General features: G+C 41.7%; 1 protein-coding gene across 1 annotated transcript in view; it reads right to left on the bottom strand.

Annotated features, from left to right (window-relative positions):
- Positions 1 to 577: 577 nt before the first annotated feature.
- Positions 578 to 19,180, bottom strand: part of SEPHS1 (selenophosphate synthetase 1) — a 28,279-nt gene continuing 9,676 nt past the window's right edge. The window contains exons 4-9 of the mRNA XM_034765079.1: positions 15,525 to 15,632; positions 14,345 to 14,499; positions 13,328 to 13,418; positions 10,275 to 10,374; positions 7,459 to 7,671; positions 578 to 1,884 (exon numbers count right to left, since the gene is read on the bottom strand). Coding sequence (XP_034620970.1) covers positions 1,670 to 1,884; positions 7,459 to 7,671; positions 10,275 to 10,374; positions 13,328 to 13,418; positions 14,345 to 14,499; positions 15,525 to 15,632 — 882 coding nt within the window. The 3' untranslated portion in view covers positions 578 to 1,669. The remainder of the gene's footprint in view (positions 1,885 to 7,458; positions 7,672 to 10,274; positions 10,375 to 13,327; positions 13,419 to 14,344; positions 14,500 to 15,524; positions 15,633 to 19,180) is intronic.

The raw sequence follows: 19,180 nt of genomic DNA on the forward strand, positions 1-19,180 counted from the left end.
GCTACAACACTCCATACAACAATCTGGCAAACACATTTAAAGCAACTGGTTCAGCAAAGTACACTGAATTCTATTCGGTGAGAGAGCTGTATAGGGTGCAAGTCTCACTCTTTTTGGAAGGTGATAGAGCGCAGCTAAACTAAGTATATGCAGGGCTCTTCCTCCTGGTATAGTTATTAGTAGTGTTCCTTACCCTAGGGTACAATTACACAGCCTAACATTGTTGGGGAAGGCAGGTAAGCTTTTAGATAAACAGCATGATGCATTCCTTCCACTGTTAAATGGAATCTCATTTCGGTGTTTTACAGCACAGAGTTAACTGCTAACTTATGGATAAAAGGATTAAAAATCATCCCAGAGTTTAAGCTTCTTAATAAAAAGAATTAGACACTTTTAGATAATCAACTCATCCCACTACTTTGATATCACAAGAGATGTCAAGCTGTATGGAACAACCTATCACAACCTACCTATTAGGGCAAGAACAAGTTTTAATAATTCCACTTTTAAAAAAATGCAGGTAGGACATTTTCCATCCCTGTAATTTAAGTACAAATCAAAAAACGTCATGCGCTTATACAAGAGCAATAAAAAAAATTAAATATTTATTTGAATAACAAGCTTAAGTTCAAGCTGCAAAGTTGGCAATGTAGATTTTAAACACAGATCACAGAAGCGTTCACAAAAGGTATTTGAGCAAAGAACAAAAATACTAAAAATATACTAAACAGCTGCTGATTTTAAAGAAACAAAAAAAGGTTTGTAATCACTATACAAAATGTAAAATGTATTAAACACTACCATCCACAGAACAGAGGTTTGTTTTTAAAGTGATTATATTTAAAAATTATTTGTGTAGTTAATTATATAGTGAATTGTAAATGAATATTATACAGAAAACTCCTTTTGGTCTGCAATTCCTTTGTTGCACTATAGCACATCCAATCACGTTGCAAAACTGAGCAATTATTATTTTTTCCTTACTATCAATAAAGAAAACAATTATTGATAATACAGTAAATATTGTCAGGTCTACAAATAATGAAATTAAAATTTCTCCTTCAACTATGAAGTGCTTTCCATGCAAAGTTAGCACTTGCTTGTTTAACAGAGTGTGCTACCAAGCAATGTCCAGGGTTGTAGATGCTGTTGAGTAAAACTAAACTTTACAAATCAAAGATTGAATGTAATCATGCAACCCTCTTACTACTTGAGTATACCCACTGTGTCACCTATCAATTTACTGCCTTTCCAGAATATCATTCAAGGCATCCAAAATTAGACAATGATAAATATACATATAATGAAAGGACACACACTGCTATTTGACACTACTACTGGTAATGTCTGTGCTACGTGAAAGCACCTTTAAAAAGAGCCTATGCGGCAAGAGATAAGTGTCTAAAGATTCAAAATGAATCAACAGTATTGGATAACAATATAATTCTCAACTCAGAAGCTGCCTCAAGATTAGGTGCATCTTCAGTTAATGTAACAGGAAAAAAAGGCAATGGATTTTATTTTATTAATTGTATCCACTCAAACTGACCTAAGGCCATCAGATGTGCAGACACAATGAAGTTTTTTTTTCTTTTTACAGTTCTTTAATTGTAGGATGATAAAGGAATAGATCTATTTAAAAACAAAACAAATAGCTATTTTATCTAGATTAAGAAGTGGCACCAGGTGTCGGGTTCACATTTTGAGTGGCCACTTGTGGTGCAACTTCAATGATTCGTGGTTTATCTATTATTCTGGCAGTACGATTGCCCTTCTCTACAATCCCAATAATCCATGCTTGGTGACCCTCGCCGTATTTCGGAGATTTGATCTCGGCGCAGAAACGTGCTGCCTGTTCACGTGGTAAACAGATAAGGAGACCTCCTGCAAAGAAAAAGGATCAGCACATTAACTTTTGGTTGCATTTCAACATCAAAACATTTAGAACTTGACCCTGCAGCCCCTATTCAGGCAAACTCTTCTTGGCTTCATAGTTTCTCTGACAGAATAAGGACAGCAAAAGATGATTTGGTGGAGGCTTTCTGCTGTCACTGGGAAACATCAAACTTACTATATCCATAAATGTAACAAATAATGTGTAACCAAATAAGCACTGCAAAAGTTAGTGAAAAAGCAACATGCTAAGGACAACAAAAGATATATTGAAACACAACAAAGGCATTGCAAAACTATAACAAATATTGCAACTCACCCCTACTAAAAATTCACATATAGTCATTAGGATGAATAAAGGGCCCTATTCTGATACCCTGACTCCCATGTGCATAGCACCTTAATCCTCAAATAATTCCACTGAGTTCACTGGAACCTCTCACAGAGTAAGGTGCTGTTCAAGGTGAGTAAAGGTGTCAGAATGTGACCCAAAGTTATGTCTAGGTCTGACCCTACAAGTCTTGCTCAGTTAGTCTCTCTGATTTTAGTAGGGCTGCTTATGTGAATACCGTTTTCAAATATACAGTCTTCTCCACAAAACCCTCTCCCACACGCTCATTATTGATTGAAAATAATATTGTTTGCTAATGAAAACAGCATATTTTACATTCACTTAAGAAAAATAGGAATACTGTGGTACTTCTTCAACCCCTTTCTTCCAACTATTACTTGCAAGACCATCCTTTTTCAGGGCATTGAAAGGTACTGGAATGGATTTTTTGAGATCTGGGTTCTTCCTGTGGGACCTTGGGCAGAGTAATTAATCTCTCTGCACCTGTTTCTTATGTGTAAAAAGCTGAAAATACTTCCCACCTCATAGTGCTGTTGTGAAGACAAATCTAATAGTATATGTAAAATGATCAGATACTACGGCAATAAGTGCCATAAAAAGCTCTGTAAATAAGTTGATTTTACTAATCAAACCTCACAGCACCTGATGGTAGGAAAGACACATATAGGAATTGATATGTTAAAAACAACTACCGCATTCGATACATAGCAATCTCACACAACCCTCTGGTACAGAAAATGGATAGTCCCTGAAGAATTTAGCCAGGGCACTCCTACTCTTATGAAAAGTGCCACAGTATCTTAAGTGACCAGAAATAGTAAAGACTTTGGGTCTTACATCTAATTTAGGATGGCACATCCAGCAGCACAGTGCCCACTATCATCATAGCAGGTCACTGATTTAGAAGAGACTCTGGGAGAAGAGCACCATCTACTGAATCACCCACAAAAATCCCAGCAGTACACAGGAGTTTCTTTGAGCTCTTGTAAAAGTGTGCCAATCCTACTCATCTTGTAAAATCTTATGGATCACAGCTTATAGGGGTATAGCTGCAGGCTACTAGCATGCCATGGACTTTAGATTTTTTTTGTGCATACTGAGTATCTTCATGTACAACATGCTCTTCCCATATAGGCAAGAAGGGAAAGAAATTACATGAAACAGAAAAAAGAAGAACAGGAGTACTTGTGGCACCTTAGAGACTAACAAATCTAAGGTGCCACAAGTACTCCTGTTCTTCTTTTTGCGGATACAGACTAACACGGCTGCTACTCTGAAATGAAACAGAAACTATCTTTAATTGAAAAGCTACTTCTTTTGCAGCCTTAAACAGTAATGGTAATTAAAAATAATATATATATAAACATTATTTCTAGGTGCTGTGTGTGGACTCACGATGTCTGCTACACATGAAAACACCTACATCTCCCAGGCATTTGAAGATATTCGCTCCCCTGTGTCTATCTTTAATCAAAAGCAACAAAAGCAGAAAGGCAAAAAACACCATGATGTGTAAACTACTCCAAACATAATGGGCCAAATTAACCCCTGGGGAAGCAAGTGCTATTCCCATGGAAGTCTCTGGTTCAAATTCAACAGTGATTTCATTGGTGATGCAAATGGGTCAGAGAATAAGTTTAAATAATAAAACAACATAACTTGCATTTGGCATTCAGTGAACAACTTGCATACCAATTGGACAAAAGGGAGGAGTGGTGGGAAGTATAGCAGGACAAATGATTAATAAAAGTGCAAGGAAGTAACCTGCACTTATCAATTTTCCCCCTCAGCACCTCCTGTTAGTTGCCTATCCTGCTATAATATGCCAGTGATAAATCTACCTTATGATCTTTAGAGAGATGTCATGAGTTGAGGCTATTTGCAAGTTTCCACTGAAAACAGTTCTCATCTGAACACCACCACCCCATGTATACATCACCAACTCCTAATGTAGAGTCTACTATTGGTTATTAAAGTTTTGTCACCCTAACACTGGTATTGGTGCATACTCAAGAAACAATGGTTATGAGTGCTTTCCATCATTTGCTGTACTCTGCTACAAAAATCTGTTTGCAAAATATGAAGCTACAGATGTAATATTTCAGGAAATTTAAGAAAACAATGGGTAACTGCTCCAATTATCCTGCAAGTAAATACAGGAAATGCTATACATATCCATAAAGTCCAACTCACATGTCCTGTAACACCTGTCAAATCCAAGTCCATAAATACCTGTAAAACTGGCGAGAGGTATTCAAGCAACATCCATCCACATCTACACTGAATGTAAATAATTGTGGAGAAGCCAATTGAAAGGAATTCACAACAGAGTTTAAGAGACACACCTTCCTTATGAATCACCTAATTTGTTTCCCAGAGTTTCATCTTTTCTAGGAAAAGACAGTGCTGGCCCCAGGTGAGGGATGGACAGCCCCGAGACTGAAGTGCTCTATTCACGGAGCAGGGATAGCGCAAGGGCCAGGATATACCAGTGCAAGTTTTTGCACAGTGCTATACCACAGCCTCTCACTCATGAGGGAAGAGCCTCAAAGAGTAAGGCAGTTCAGTTCAGTCTCCATTCCCAGGCAAAAAGAACAGGACTAACTTTGTTAGTCTCTAAGGTGCTGTGACGGGTTGGATCACAGAAACCCCCTTGGGAGCTGCCAGCCGATGTGCAAAGACTACCCCTGCTTCTGTTTTCCCTGCCAGCTCAGGACTCCAGCACCCTGTCTTGCTGAGCCAGACACTCCCGTCTGGCTCCACACAGATCCAGGGTCTGAATCTCCTGTCCCAAAGCTGCAAGTTACCTGAAAACAGCTTACAGAAGTGCGCTTGTCTTTAGCACTCAGATGCCCAACTCCCAATGGGGTCTAAACCCAGATAAATCCGTTTTACCCTGCATAAAGCTTATGCAGGGCAAACTCATAAATTGTTCGCCCTCTATAACACTGATAGAGAGATATGCACAGTTGTTTGCTCCCCCAGGTATTAATACATACTCTGAGTAAATTACTAAATAAAAAGTGATTTTATTAAATACAGACAGTAGGATTTAAGTGGTTCAAAGTAGTAACAGACAGAACAAAGTAAGTCACCAAGCAAAATAAAATAAAATGCGCAAATCTATGCCTAATCAAACTGAATACAGATAATCTCACCCTCAGAGATGCTTCAGTAAGTTTTTCTCAGACTGGACACCTTCCAGGCCTGGGCACAATTCTTTCCCCTGGTACAGCTCTTGTTGCAGCTCAGGTGGTAACTAGGGGATTCTTCATGATGGCTCCTCTCTCTCTCTCTTCTGTTCCACCCCTCTCTATATATATTTTGCATAAGGCGGGAACCCTTTGTCCCTCTGGGTTTCCACCCCCCCTCACTGGAAAAGCACCAGGTTAAAGATGGATTCCAGGTCAGGTGACATGATCACATGTCACTGCAAGACTTCATTACTCACTTGCCAGCACACACATATACAGGGAGACTCACAGGTAAACAGCCATCTGCAGACAATGGGAGTCATCAAGATTCCAAACCATCATTAATGGTCCACACTTTACACAATTACAATAGGCCCTCAGAGTTACATTTTATATTTCTAGTTTTAGATACAAGAGTGGTACATTTATACAAATCAGATGATCCTACTCAGTAGATTATAAGCATTGTAATGATACCTTACAAGAGACCTTTTGCATGAAGCATATCCCAGTTACATTACATTCACTTATTACTGTATTTTCTCTAAAACTATCTCAGTTACATTATATTGACTTATTATCAAGTTTTTATAAACCATATAGACTGCACAACGTCACAGGTGCCACAAGTACTCCTGTTCTTTTTGCGGATACAGACTAACACGGCTGCTACTCTGATTCCCAGGCAGTGTTTGGCCTCTCTGCAACTGCTAACTAAGGTGGCAATTAGTCCCATCTGAGGTGGTGTTTGTTATGCAGATATCTGTCCACCAAGAATAATATTTTTCACCTGTACTGACTGGGTCTGGATTTGAACTCTTGAAAGGGATCATATTCCATATCCTAAGCATCTGAGCCACAAAGTCTCCCCAGGACAGAGCTTCTCTTTAAACACCTATGGCTAAAGAACAATTGAACATATTACAGTAAGTTGCATATTCACTGTGACTAGGGGAAAGTTTATAGCTCTCATTGCGATACCTCTTTCCAGATCTTCAGACTATGTTTTGCTTTCAGAGGCCCTCTTTTTGCAGAGAACTTGAATAATACTTTTGGAGAGAAGAGAGACAAGAGATGCAGAGGGTGAAGAGGAGAGGTGACAAAAAGTAAAAGAGAGAGTAAAGAAACAAGGGGAGACCAAGAGGAAAAATGAGGTATCGAGAGAAACTTCAAGGAGAAGAACAGAGCTCTTATTCTGAGAGGCTGTATGGCCAGGGAATTAAGAAGATACAGAGCTGTTTACCTCCTGGTCTCCAGTTCAAATGCACCTCTAGGAGGTAGTGACCAACAGTTGTTGCCACCTGATGGCTGTTTAGAGGCTTATGTGAAATGAATTTGGTTTTATCAGCCTAATTTCTAATAGATGAATGCAAATATGACAAAATCATCACTACAAGCCGCATCTTACTTGACAGTCTCTAGAGAGACTAAGTATTGAATGGATCTTAGAGACTGAATTCCTTTCTCAATACCAGCAATAGTATCTCCAGGTCAGGTTTGCGACACATTCACAGGACAGTGGGGGAATAAACCTGCATAGTTGATGCTTGTGCTAGATAGAGTGACGGCTTCAGTCTCTGGGGTTGGCAATCCAGTACTAAAATTCATACAGATTTATAAAAGAAAAATACAAAATACATATTTGATTGGCAGTAGCATTGCAGGCAGTGTTACTTTTGAGAAAATGCAGTGCTAGCTATGTACATATTCAAATATTCACTGATCTGTAATAAGAAATAAGGATTTAAAGAAATTCAGAACCATCTGAATTGTAAATGCTAAATGTTTCAGATATTCCCCACAAGAGGTTTTTAAAATACAGTATTTCATAAGGGAGGAGAGAGGCACATTCAAAATAGCTTGGTGGTTTGTTCACAGGCTGAAAAAGTTAATTGTGAGCAACTGTATGGCTAACACTCTTACTAGCCTGGTAACACCATTTAGAACTCAACACATGGTGTTTGTAGCTACACCTTTGGAATAATGTGAAATTCTGAAGGGAAAAAATAAGTCACTCACCTGACGTCTCAGGACAGGTCCCATGCATGAGGCCAAACATATTGCCACATGCTTTGCTAACTGCAGCCATCTTGGCTAGGACAGGAAGGTTATGGATAACGAAGGACACCTCATTTCGTTGTTGTTTGGCTAGGTTCTGTGCATGCCCCAGGATTCCAAATCCTGTGATATCTGTAGCTGCGTGTGCATTGAAAGTGTGCATGAGTCCAGCAGCTTGACAAGAAAAAATAAACAGGGAAAGTAACATTTATAGAGTATGACAGAGACAATTAAAATGGTGTTACAGACCTTTAAAATAAATATCTAACCTCCCTGCTCTAACAAAAACCATCAAGCTTCAAATCTTTCAGTGGAAAAGTCAGTTAAAACATAGGGACAACAGAAATTCACAGGTACTGAGCAGATTCCCTTTAAACATTTGATTTGACAGTGTTTTTTTCAGTGTAATTAAATACAGCAAAATATAATTTTTAATTAAATTATATTTATGAGCATGTTAAATAAAACATGCTAATGGTGCCAGATCCAAGTTTACCCAACGTTTGGGGATGAAGGTGTTGAGTTCCCCGGGTTTTGGCTTGGCCCATTAGCTGTAAAGTTGAGATTCAGATTGAATTGGTTTGTTGGTTTCAAAAAAATTTACTTCAGAACTTTTAACATGAGACCTGCACTTTGCATTCCGAGGGCTTAGAGAAGAGAGCATGTACAGGTCAGGCAGTAGAGACAGACAAGCAGAGCCAACGCCATAATGTTCCAGTCTCCCCACCAGGGCATTCACGGAATCCTTGGGCATTTGTAATTGCCAAGCTCCTGGCCGGTAGAAAGGAACTTCCACATGCAGGACAATAGCTTTAGTTAAGAGCATTTAAATGCTGTTGAAGGTGACCTACAAAGGGGAGTGAGAAAAATGTTTTGCCCTTTTTAAGCACTTTCTGATGTATGAACAAGGTTTGAGAGGGGTTTTTTATATTAGAAATCCAGGTCATCTAGTCTATTTTTTCTTGGAATGGGAGGGCAAGTACCAGGGAAGTAAAATCTGAGAAAGTGAGAGGAGAAGAGTTTTTAAGCATCCCAGCACCCTCAATTAAAGCTTAAAAACTCCCATATTCAGTTCTATCCCCCTCCAAAAAGATGTCCAACAAAAAATAGTGTCACGCTGCTTGCTATTTCTATGGTAAAAAGCAAAAAGCCCTAAACACTAAAGGAAAGAATTGACACACCACTTTTTTCCAGCAGGAAAAAGGGAGGAGACAGGGAAGCAAGAAAATGAGAATGGGGAGGGGGGGTTGGCACAAGGGAAAGATCCTGAAATAAAATTTTGAATTAAAAATAAATGAAAAATATCATTTATTTGAAAAGTTTTTGTGAAAATTAAATTTAAAGTTTTGACTGCCCCTACTTTCAGAGCTTCATTAGGCATCATGGGGGGTGGCGGGGTGGGAGGGGGAGGGGAAAAAAAAAAAAAAAAAAGCAGCAGCAGCACAGACCACAATTTCCCTTTAAAATATTCTCTAACTCAGGGGTTCTCAATCTTTTTCTTTCTGAGGCCCCCCCCCAATATTCTATAAAAAATTCCAAGGCCCAGCTGGTGGGAGGGTGCGGGGGGGAGAGAAGGGGGAGGAAGAGACGGACGGAGGGCGCCTTGGGTAGAAGCATAATTTGACTTCCATATTGCAGGAGCAAGGCCCGGTGGGGCTTGGACCAGCTGTGCCTGGCAGGGCCCAGGGAAGAGAATGCCACCTCCACCCCCTGACTCACCTCAGCAGGCCACCCAGCCTGTCTGGGCTGTGGGGAGGGGAGAGAGGGAGGGGGGGGGGCGGAGAGACGGGGATGGGACACAGCCAAAAATTATAAACTCGGGGACTTGGAGGGGGGAATGCTAGCTCAAAAAGTTTGAAAATAGCTCAGGGTGCAGGCAGGGGGTAGCTAGGGGCTGTGTGCAATGAGGGTTGTTGGTAGCTAGGGGCTGTATGCGGGCAAGGGGTAGCGGAGGGTGCAAGGAGAGGGGTAGTTAGGGGCTGTGAGCCAAGAGGGGCCCCCCTGCATTTGCTGCTCCCCGAGAGCTCTGCCAGCCCCGGAGCCAGGTACCCCTGCTTACTGGCTGCATGAGCAGTCAAATGGGGCTGGGAGCAGCGGAGCAGCCGCAATCCCAGACACCAGCAGCAGAAGATGGGGGAATGCCACGGCTGCCCACTCCATGGCACCAGCTGCCCTGCATTGCTCAGCTCCAGCTTCCAGCCTCCACTCTGGCCAGGGGGTGGGGCCTTAGGGGTGCTGGGGGACAGGAGGAGGTGTGGGGGGGGTGGAGTTGACCCCAGGACTGCCCCACTCTGCATAAGGCACTGCAGTTCGGGGGAGCAACACCCCCCCATGCTCCTCCAACTTCGCCCAGGGGCTTGGGGCTTCAGCCCTGAGGGGGTCAGCAGGGCTCCAGGATTCAGCCCGGCACCTCTGGGCTTTAGTACTGTGGGAAGTGCTGGAGCTTGGGGCTCCAGGCTTCAGGGCCCCATGGACCCTCTGAAACAGCTCACAGCCCCTCATGGGACCACAGAACCCCAATTGAGAACCGCTGCTCTAACTCACATGTTATTTACTTCACTCACCCGGAAAACATTCATCTCAAGAACCATTTGTGCCTTTGCTATATAATTAACAGGGGTCTTTTTAATCTTGCTTCATGAACATTGAACATATTAAAGATGAGAGGCTGAGCTGATGTAGCTTATTTCCCCACAGCAGACAGCTGAAATTAAATGTGGAAAACCGACCCAAAACCAAAAAAACCCAGACCTCTAGGGCATTCTTATTCTTCATACCTGTTCTGTTGAGCCTTGCCATGTTCATCATTGCCTCCTGGTATGCTAACTCCACATCTTCTTGAGTTACCACTAGCTTTATTTTATTCCATTTTTCTGGCTATTTGGTGGGAGGAGAGACATGATTTATTTAGTTTATTTTCTTAGTTTTGTGGATATGCGTTTTAAAATGCATTCAGATGTATGCAACTTTAATCCAAGATGTACTTCCACTTCTTGAATGTTTAGTTTAATTTTTAAAGGGCTAACATTTTAAAGTCAATGATATTTTACTAATGTGTCTTTACATTTGCAGAAATATAAAACAAGTTTCTCCATTTATATTTGATCACCCTGTTGTGCCTAGATATTGCATTTCATAGGGCATTGTATTTAAAGATTTATTAGATACAACATTTAAGTGCTGTACACATTTTACACTGCCCTCTGTGGGAAGATGCAGTAGGGTAATCTATCCTCTAAATACCTCCCTCAGACAGAGCTTGTGCAGGATTAAAAGAGATGCACCTTACAACATGCACCAATATCTAGCAAACCAAGGCACTTTTGGACAAAGAAAGGGAATAATTCCACAGCTGGGAACTCTCCACCAGGAAGCCTGGGCCACCAGTACCCAAGAGTTCAACCCTCAGGACTGACAGCAAGAGTTTCAAATGATCTTTCATTGTTCCCTCAGTTCTGAGCACTGTAGGGGAGAGCATGCTCTCATTAAGCAAGCTGGGATCATATCATCCTGTAAGGTTCACCTCCATTTTAAAGTTACCTGCTTTTTTCCCCCCAAACGTTTTCATAGATTTACTCCACATTCCATCCCTTTCTAACATCATGTGCTAACAACAACTTGTATTTATATGGTGCCTTTCATCCCAAACAATCCCAAAACACTTCATGAATGGATACTCAAACAGAGATAACTTAATTCATTACTGGAAATAATGCTACATCTAGATTAACAGTTGATTTGTTTCAAACAGTTCAGAGCAACACTACAAAACAGGCTTAAGATTGGAAGTGAAAAGTGTATGCAATGAAAAACCAAGGGAGAGAATTGGAATAGATAAAAATATAATTATCCAAGCTGGAATCTGGTCAGGACACTGTGATTAACACTCTTATAAGAAGATCTATACAATCATTAATAACCACTAGTGGACATTGGTATTAACCAATATCTGAAGGAGAGTACTTTCAGTAGCACAGTTACCTCTACCATTAGGCTGGAGCACTGGTTTGGTAATGACTCAAAAGAATTCCACCTACCAATATCATCACCCCTTCCTGTAGCACACAGTTTCATTTGTAAGTTCTCCCAATCAAGTACTGACCCATCTTAGATATCTGCAAGTCAGAGCAATCCCACTCCATGCTCTTCAATCTTTGCTCCACTCCCTGCGACTACACAACTGAAGGAGGCAGATGTGGGCTGCAGATCTTCCCTGCATCATTTCCTATCTTCACCTCTCACTCTAAAATCTTCCTTTTCATTTTTGCCTATGAATGACACAAAGCCCACTCATATTTCCTAATACAGCATCCTTCCACTTCATTATCCCTATAGCTATACTCTGCAAGAAACTTTCATTACTTCTTTACCACATTTAATGTTTTAGCTCACTTTTTACTCTGTAATCAATCTCCATATTCAAGCTTTCCTTTCTTCCCTGTACAAAAGTTGCTGTACCATGCAGTCTCTCTTCAAAGCATTTTCTGGTACAAAGAATCTATTTATATAATATAAAGTAATACCCCTTTAGAAGCTTTATATATAGATAAATATGATGGGTAATCTCTGTTTTCTCTTCTTTTTTAAAAAAAGAGAACAAAAAAGGTGGTGCAACCTCAACAGAATTTTTCTTTTGCTCACAATTAAAGATATACATCAATTTCCTTTCTGCCTCTGTTTTTCACAGCAGAAAGTGCTTTGGTTGACAGTCAAGGAAAATTAGAAGTACTTGAAATATGTGGCACTTCAGAATAGCCTTCATTTGTGAGTCTGTATGTCAGTGAAACATGTCAATAAGTGAGATTTTGGTCAGAAAAGAGACCATAAAAAGGTCATCTTGCTGTTTCATATTTATTTCCCACCAATGACTTTCACATTATGTACTTTCTCTCAGGCCCGCCATCCTGAGATCTGATTGGCATGGGTGGGACCTCTGCAGCTACGCAGATTGCAAGATCAGACCTTAGATCTTCTTTTACAAATTTAAAGAGAAAATAAGTGTTTTTTCTAGCTGCCCATTCTTCAGACTCAACCTAGGCTCCATGGGGGGGGAAAATCAAGCTAGTTTCCCACCCACCTTTTGCTAACCACAGAGATTCTGGAATTAGAATTCATCTGGCAATTTAGTGGCTGACACCCCAGGCAAATTAGATATTGTCTCACTCTTCTGACAGCCTATTGGCTCTGCAGTCCCCATAACAGTAAAAACGCTTCTTTTTAAAATGCAAACTAAGCAGTGGTAATTCTGAAGACCTACAGTGAGAGCCAAATCACAAACAGATGCCAATTTTACAATCACTTTTCAGCTCGGTAGCTACATGTTTGCCTTAAGTAACACATGGAAATATTTCCACATACATAGTGCAACTATAGATATTTTCTTAAACTCAAAGTGTAATAAATGGACTGTTGAGATATTTCCATTTACCCATATACAGAAAGTCCATGAACATTGGGTGAAATCCTGGCCCTACTGAAGTCAATGGGGCCAGTATTTCACCCAGGATGTCAAGTCATTGTTTTGTTCATCGACAGGCATCCAGATCCATTTTTTTTTGTTATTAATCTTGTTTAGTACAGTAGTGCCTAAGGACCACCAAAAAATGGACCCCATTGTGCTAGGCATTGTACAAACAAAGAGTAGCAGACAACCCCTGCCTGGAAGAACTTGTAATCTAAACACAAAAGGCAGACACAGGGTGTGGGGAGAGAGATAAGACAGCAATCCTCTTAAATACTACTTAAACTAATGAGCGTTCCCATTTCAAAATGTTGTGGCCCTTCACACAATATCACAGACACTTCACCCCATTCTAAGCAGTTTACTCACAATATCTAGCCATTGGTGGACAGCTACAGCCACTTGCGTTCCCAAGGGTTTAGTCAACACAAGTACATCTCCTGGCACTGCATTGTCTGGCCTGCAAACAAAGCGTTCCTACATTAATTACAAAGTGAAATTTACACTTGAATAGGAGTATTAGGTTGGAAATTATATTTTCACAATACCATACATTCCATTGCACGTAAAATTCATATTTTTAGAAGACCTATACAACTTAGAAAACTCCTATATAATTACCCTGTGGATTTCATTGTCACAGAATATTATTGAGGCAGAGAGCTTATGAATATATTTAAAAGGAGATAAGATCTTCATATAAAGGACAGTGCCTGCAGTTGCATAAGATCATGCGTTTTTTTCTATTAAGTTGTTGGGTACATTAGGACAGAAGAAACAAAGGACGTTATCGGTCCTCATAATTCAAGGCATACATTGAATCACCAGCTGTGGCCAGGGGGAAATTCCTTCTTATGGCATAATACTCCACACAGGGAAGGGTTGATGCCTTCCTCCATAGCATTCAACATTGGCTAATGTTGGATACAAGGTAACGGACAGCCTGAAAGATGTAAGCACAGCACTGGTGTGACATTTCTTGTGTTCTTAACTATCATTAATATGGTACTTCAGATACCATTTTAAAAAAATCAGCATCCTAACCAGTTTTAGGAAGCCAGGCTCTCCATCCCCAACTATCATTGAGATCTAAAGGTTCCAAAGCTTAAATCCGCCTCTTGAAGGAGCATATATGAGCACAATGTTTCATTTCTGATACTGTACACGCTTTTTGAAAAAGCAAACCAATGCAAGAGAGATGTTGGCAGCAATCTTAGATATCTCTAAGGTATCCATCACAAGAGTACCCAAATGCTGAGAAAATACATCTTTATTCATCAGGAGAAATTAAAATAAAGAACATGATATGGTATTAAAAAGGAAGATACACCTTTATTTAACCCTTTAATATGGCACCATGCGATTTTGTTCAGTGATTTAACTTACATTATAAATTCATTAGGCTGACAGACTGTAGTGGCCACTCCTCCTAAAACAATCCAAGGATTTAACACTGTTTGGCCACCAGTCACAGATGTTCCTGCCTCTTCTGCTGCATCTTTGAAACCCTGGATAATTAGAGGCATCACTTTGTCCCTTTCCTACAGATCAAAGTACAGAGGTCAGAGTTTCATATAAGCAGTGTCTACTCATTTCACAACTGGATCAGGGCATTAGGAACTCAATCCAGCTCCCACTGAAGTCCAGGGCAAGATTCTCATTCAGCAGAAGCTGGATCAAGCCCTAAAAAAAGTTAGCCTCCAGCAACTGACATTCCATACAGTACTGTCATGGTTTCACAGCTCCTTGTAAAATGTTGAAGGAACATCCCCAAAAGGTCACACAGGAGCTAAAAAAGCTGGGACATGAACCAAGGATTGCATAGATCCAAGTCTCTGCTCCTTATGGACTGAAGAAAATTCTGCAAATTCAGAACATCCTGCTGTTTAATCTGGGGCAGCCCACAGGATGTTAGTGCCATAGGAAAAAGTGGAATTTGGCCCTTGGCCCCTGAAAAAGAGATTGCTCTCTGTTCTCTGTTTCCCACTATCCCACCCAGCTGAGCACCCACAGGGTCCCAGGTCATTTCTTCCTCCAAGAGGGCAGCTCTTTTTCTGCTCTGCCATCTGCCACAGGTGCTGGTGTTTTCCAAAAATCCACCTCACTTTCTTTGGCACCCGATCAGTAGTGCTTCAAAGGAAGCATTACATCAGCTGGCACAAAAGACCCCAGAGAGTACCTATACAAGTTCTTATACCACATCTATCAACATGGTATTCAAGAGCTGTCTCAGGCCCCTACTGTGCAGGGCTGAGCAGGAACAGGGACACCGTTTGAGAGAAGACAACTAAAGTACTGGCAGAAAACGGCAGCCAGAGAAGAGCTGTGCTTGCCGACAGGCTGGTCCTGAAAACACAGAAGTCCTATCAATATGCAAGTGACTGATTCTTAGGTGTAGCATCCTATGAGACCACCCACCGAGTCCCTTTTTAAAAAGGCCCAAAACTTTGAGGAAAAAAACATTAACATGTGTACGGCAAAGCTAAATGATCATTTAGGGTAACACACTGTGGCAGGTATAGTTATTTGGGTTCATTTGTTTCACAGTAATCAACATGGACCTTACCCTATCTGTCATTTTATTACTGATCCCAAGGAGCATCAACATGTTGTCGCATTCTGTGACCCCCATAGCATAAAGGTCACTTAATACATTGGCACAAGCTATACGCCCCTGCAAAGAAACAAAGACAAAAAAATCCAGATCAATATTTCCGTATGTTCAGATAATACTTCACATGAATAGGACAGTCCTAGTCTTTAACACATGATTATACTCGGAGGTTGTAAAACTGGCATGTTCTCACTCCACAGACCTGCTCCGTGTCTCTACTCTAAATCAGAGCAGCTCTCTTTAATGACAATGAGCCCAGTTCTGAACTGGCTTAATCCGTACCTCCACTGAAGTCAATGGAGCTATAATATGCCAATTTACATCAGCTGAGGATCCAGCCCTGTAAGTTTATACTGCTTTCTACTTCTGTTAGCCCTCCAGAACCAGCATAGCTATGAGACAGTGAGTTGGATTCCAATCCTTATTTTACATTATCTCAGAATTGTTTACTAAGTTCCCATCAGTCATACCTGTGCAAAACTACTGATGGGAATGCAGAGATATCACTCAGGACATAATGCAGTTTTGCAGACTTAACTGAAGGCCTATTTAGCCTACAAAACAGTTTTTGTCAGAATATTAAGAGCAGAGAGGAGCTAGCAAGCACTCCTTGATGAGGGAACAGAGCTGAAGACACTGAGCTCTCTGATGAAGAACATGCCCAGTAGGAAGGGATGTCAAAACAAAACCAACCAACCAAACCCACAACAGCCGCCAAATTCTGTTCTCAATTACATTGGTGTAGGTCTGGGGTAACTCCACAGGCTTTAATAAAGTACTTCTGGGGGGATTCTGTGTGACTGCTCACTCGCAGAAAACAGCCCCCCCCTCAATTCCTGTGCTTCCCTGCAGAAAATGACATGGGGGGGCACACTCCACATGGGGTTATGTGCACTGCCACCACCCCTCCCCCAATTCTGCAAGTGCAGAGCTGCCCACCTGAAGGAGGCTGTCTCTGAGCTCTGCTGACACTGCAACTGAATGCTGCCTCTTGGGTCCTAATGTCAGTTGTGCTCCCCTTCTGTGTGCTGCAGTAGGGTTGGGGGGGGAGGGGGGGCTGGGGGAAATGAGGAAAGAGGGATGGAATAGGCTAGGGGGAGGGGAATGTGGAAATGACAGGAGGGGGATGGAGAAGAAAAGGGGATAGGGGAATCATGGGGGGGAGTGGGAGCCCAGCATGTGGTGTCCCCTTGGCAGCAGCTGGGGCTCACCCATTAATCAGGCTCATCAAACCCTCACCCTGACCAGCCCTACCCCCTACACCTGGACCCCTCCACAGTGAGCACCCCCCCACATCCAGACCTACCCCCTGCCGAGTCTCATCTTCCCATACCCAGACCCCTCCTGCTGAACCCCAACGACCTTCACCTGGATCCCTGCAGAGTTCCATTGCCCCTGCACTCGGAACCCCCAAACAACCCCGTGCATCCAAATCTCCCACTGAGATGCCTGCACCCAGATTGCCCCACACAGAAACCTCTCACCCCACACTAAGCCCCTCCACGCTTGGATCCTGCTCGGCTGAGCCTGCCCACCCACACCTGGTGCACCTGGCACAAAGCGGGAGGGCCCCGCGGTGTTTCTGGGGCAGGCCCAGCTCTTGCACTGTGACAGGTCAGGTGCAGCCTCACTGCCGAGTCCCAGTACCAGGGGAGGTCAGGGCTTCAGGGTGATCTCCCACCTCAATGCAACCAGTGGCCTGTGCTCCCCACTGCCATGCTGGAGCCCCATTTATTGACAAATGAAATTTGCAGAATTTTAAAATATTGTGCACATAATTTTTAATTTTTGGCACAGAATTCCCTCAGGAGTAATAAAGTTCATCTGGATTTACATCTATAGAGATGGAACAGAATCTGACCCTATGTTTTTAATATCCATTTTTCTGGAATTTCCCCCAAAACCTTAATATGATAAAATAACTGCTCCACATATTTAAGCACAACAATTTGGGCCAAAGAAAAAAAAATCCTAGATAGAAAGCAGATTAAAAAAAAAATCATATTTAAACTAAAGTGCAAATCTTCACTGTAAGAGTTATATTAGAATGTAAGCTCTTTGGACCAAAGACCATGTCTCTAACTTTGCTAGAAAGTGCCCAGCTCATCTTTTGAACATACTGTTTTACAGCATACAATCTGACCACAATGGACCATCATCCAACTTCAGATACACACACACAGCTCCCCACTGATGTTAGTGCAGCCCTCTGCATATATCTGAAACTGGAATATAATTGAGTATTTTAAATTATTTTAAAAGGCTTGCTCACTATGCACACTGCATGGCTCCAAGGAGACCCAATGCTAGTTTATGTAGATGATTAAGGAGGCTCAAACATGTCATTTTCCTTTCTGTACTGGGATTATCACACTATTAAGCACTATCTTCAGTGTTTACCAAGCAAGCTGCTAGTTTATGCTCTCTTAAGAACAAGTGATAAGGTTTTCCAAACCACAATGACAACAGTTCTCTGGCCTAATGGCAATGCAATACCCTGCCAATAGGCAAAACCCCCAGGGAGATACACTCAGGAATTGCAGTTCTCAAGTCTGAGAAAACTGAGGTGGAGACAAACTTGGCAACACACTTACTTTGCCTCCAGTATTGGCAAACACCAGAAGGTTCATAATTGTGGTTAGCCTGGGTATAAGTGTCCAAGCTCTTGGATGGTTATCTGGGGCTTCAGCCTGCAAACCTTTAGCCATATGATTAGTCCCATTGAAACAAATGGATCTACTTTTAGGAGTAAGGACAACTCATGAAAACAAAGCTCTCTTCTGCTCCTGTACTTAAAACATGCCTCTTATATTGCAGGTGGGGCTTGTAGCACACACCGCCTATTATTAAGGCTCCCCTCACCATGTCCCTTTAGAAGAGCTGTTTTCAATTGCTTAGAACTTTGCCAAACTATAACCATTTGGACTGAAATTCTGCATGCCTCGCATCTGCCTCAGGTTAAATGTTGGAAAATATCAGCCAAAATGGTTCAGCCATTTCCAAAAATAAGGCTATGAAAAAATGTTTTGCCCATGTTAAAAAATTATTGCAACTTTTACTTAGAAATGATCTAGCATCCCCATGTTTTGAAGCAAGGGCTTGAAATTTGGCAGCAGGGGGTGGCCTTTTGTCAGAGATGAGCCTTTTGCTATCCATGTGAAAAATCCACCCAAATTTGTCCCAGTTATAAGCCCTTGGAAGAAAAAGAAAAAAAATCACTGCTTGCACATGCTCAGAAGAGACTTCCAGGAGCTTATCAATTAAAATGTCCAAAGATTCTGTCCTCTATCCCCTCCCAGGTCCTAATATTACTCAAACTGCACATCATGTGCTATCCTCACAGAGCAACTGCCCATGATTCAACTCAGGGCTATGTGGACTCATAAGGCTTTTCCCTGTAATGGTTGCTCCAGGCTGGGGTGGGGCGAGTCACCGGAACTAAGAATACGGCACCAGTCTCTCCTTTCAGTGCCCCCAAGATGTCATGGAGGAGTAAGCCAACTGATTCAAATACAGACAGGAGGGAAAGGAGTAAATTCAGACAAGGAGTCTGGTAAGACTGGGACTGCAGGGGAGGGAGAGGAGGAAGGTGAGACTTTGAGCCAGTT

Source organism: Trachemys scripta, chromosome 1 (assembly GCF_013100865.1).
Source record: "Trachemys scripta elegans isolate TJP31775 chromosome 1, CAS_Tse_1.0, whole genome shotgun sequence".
Classification (NCBI taxonomy): domain Eukaryota; kingdom Metazoa; phylum Chordata; order Testudines; family Emydidae; genus Trachemys; species Trachemys scripta.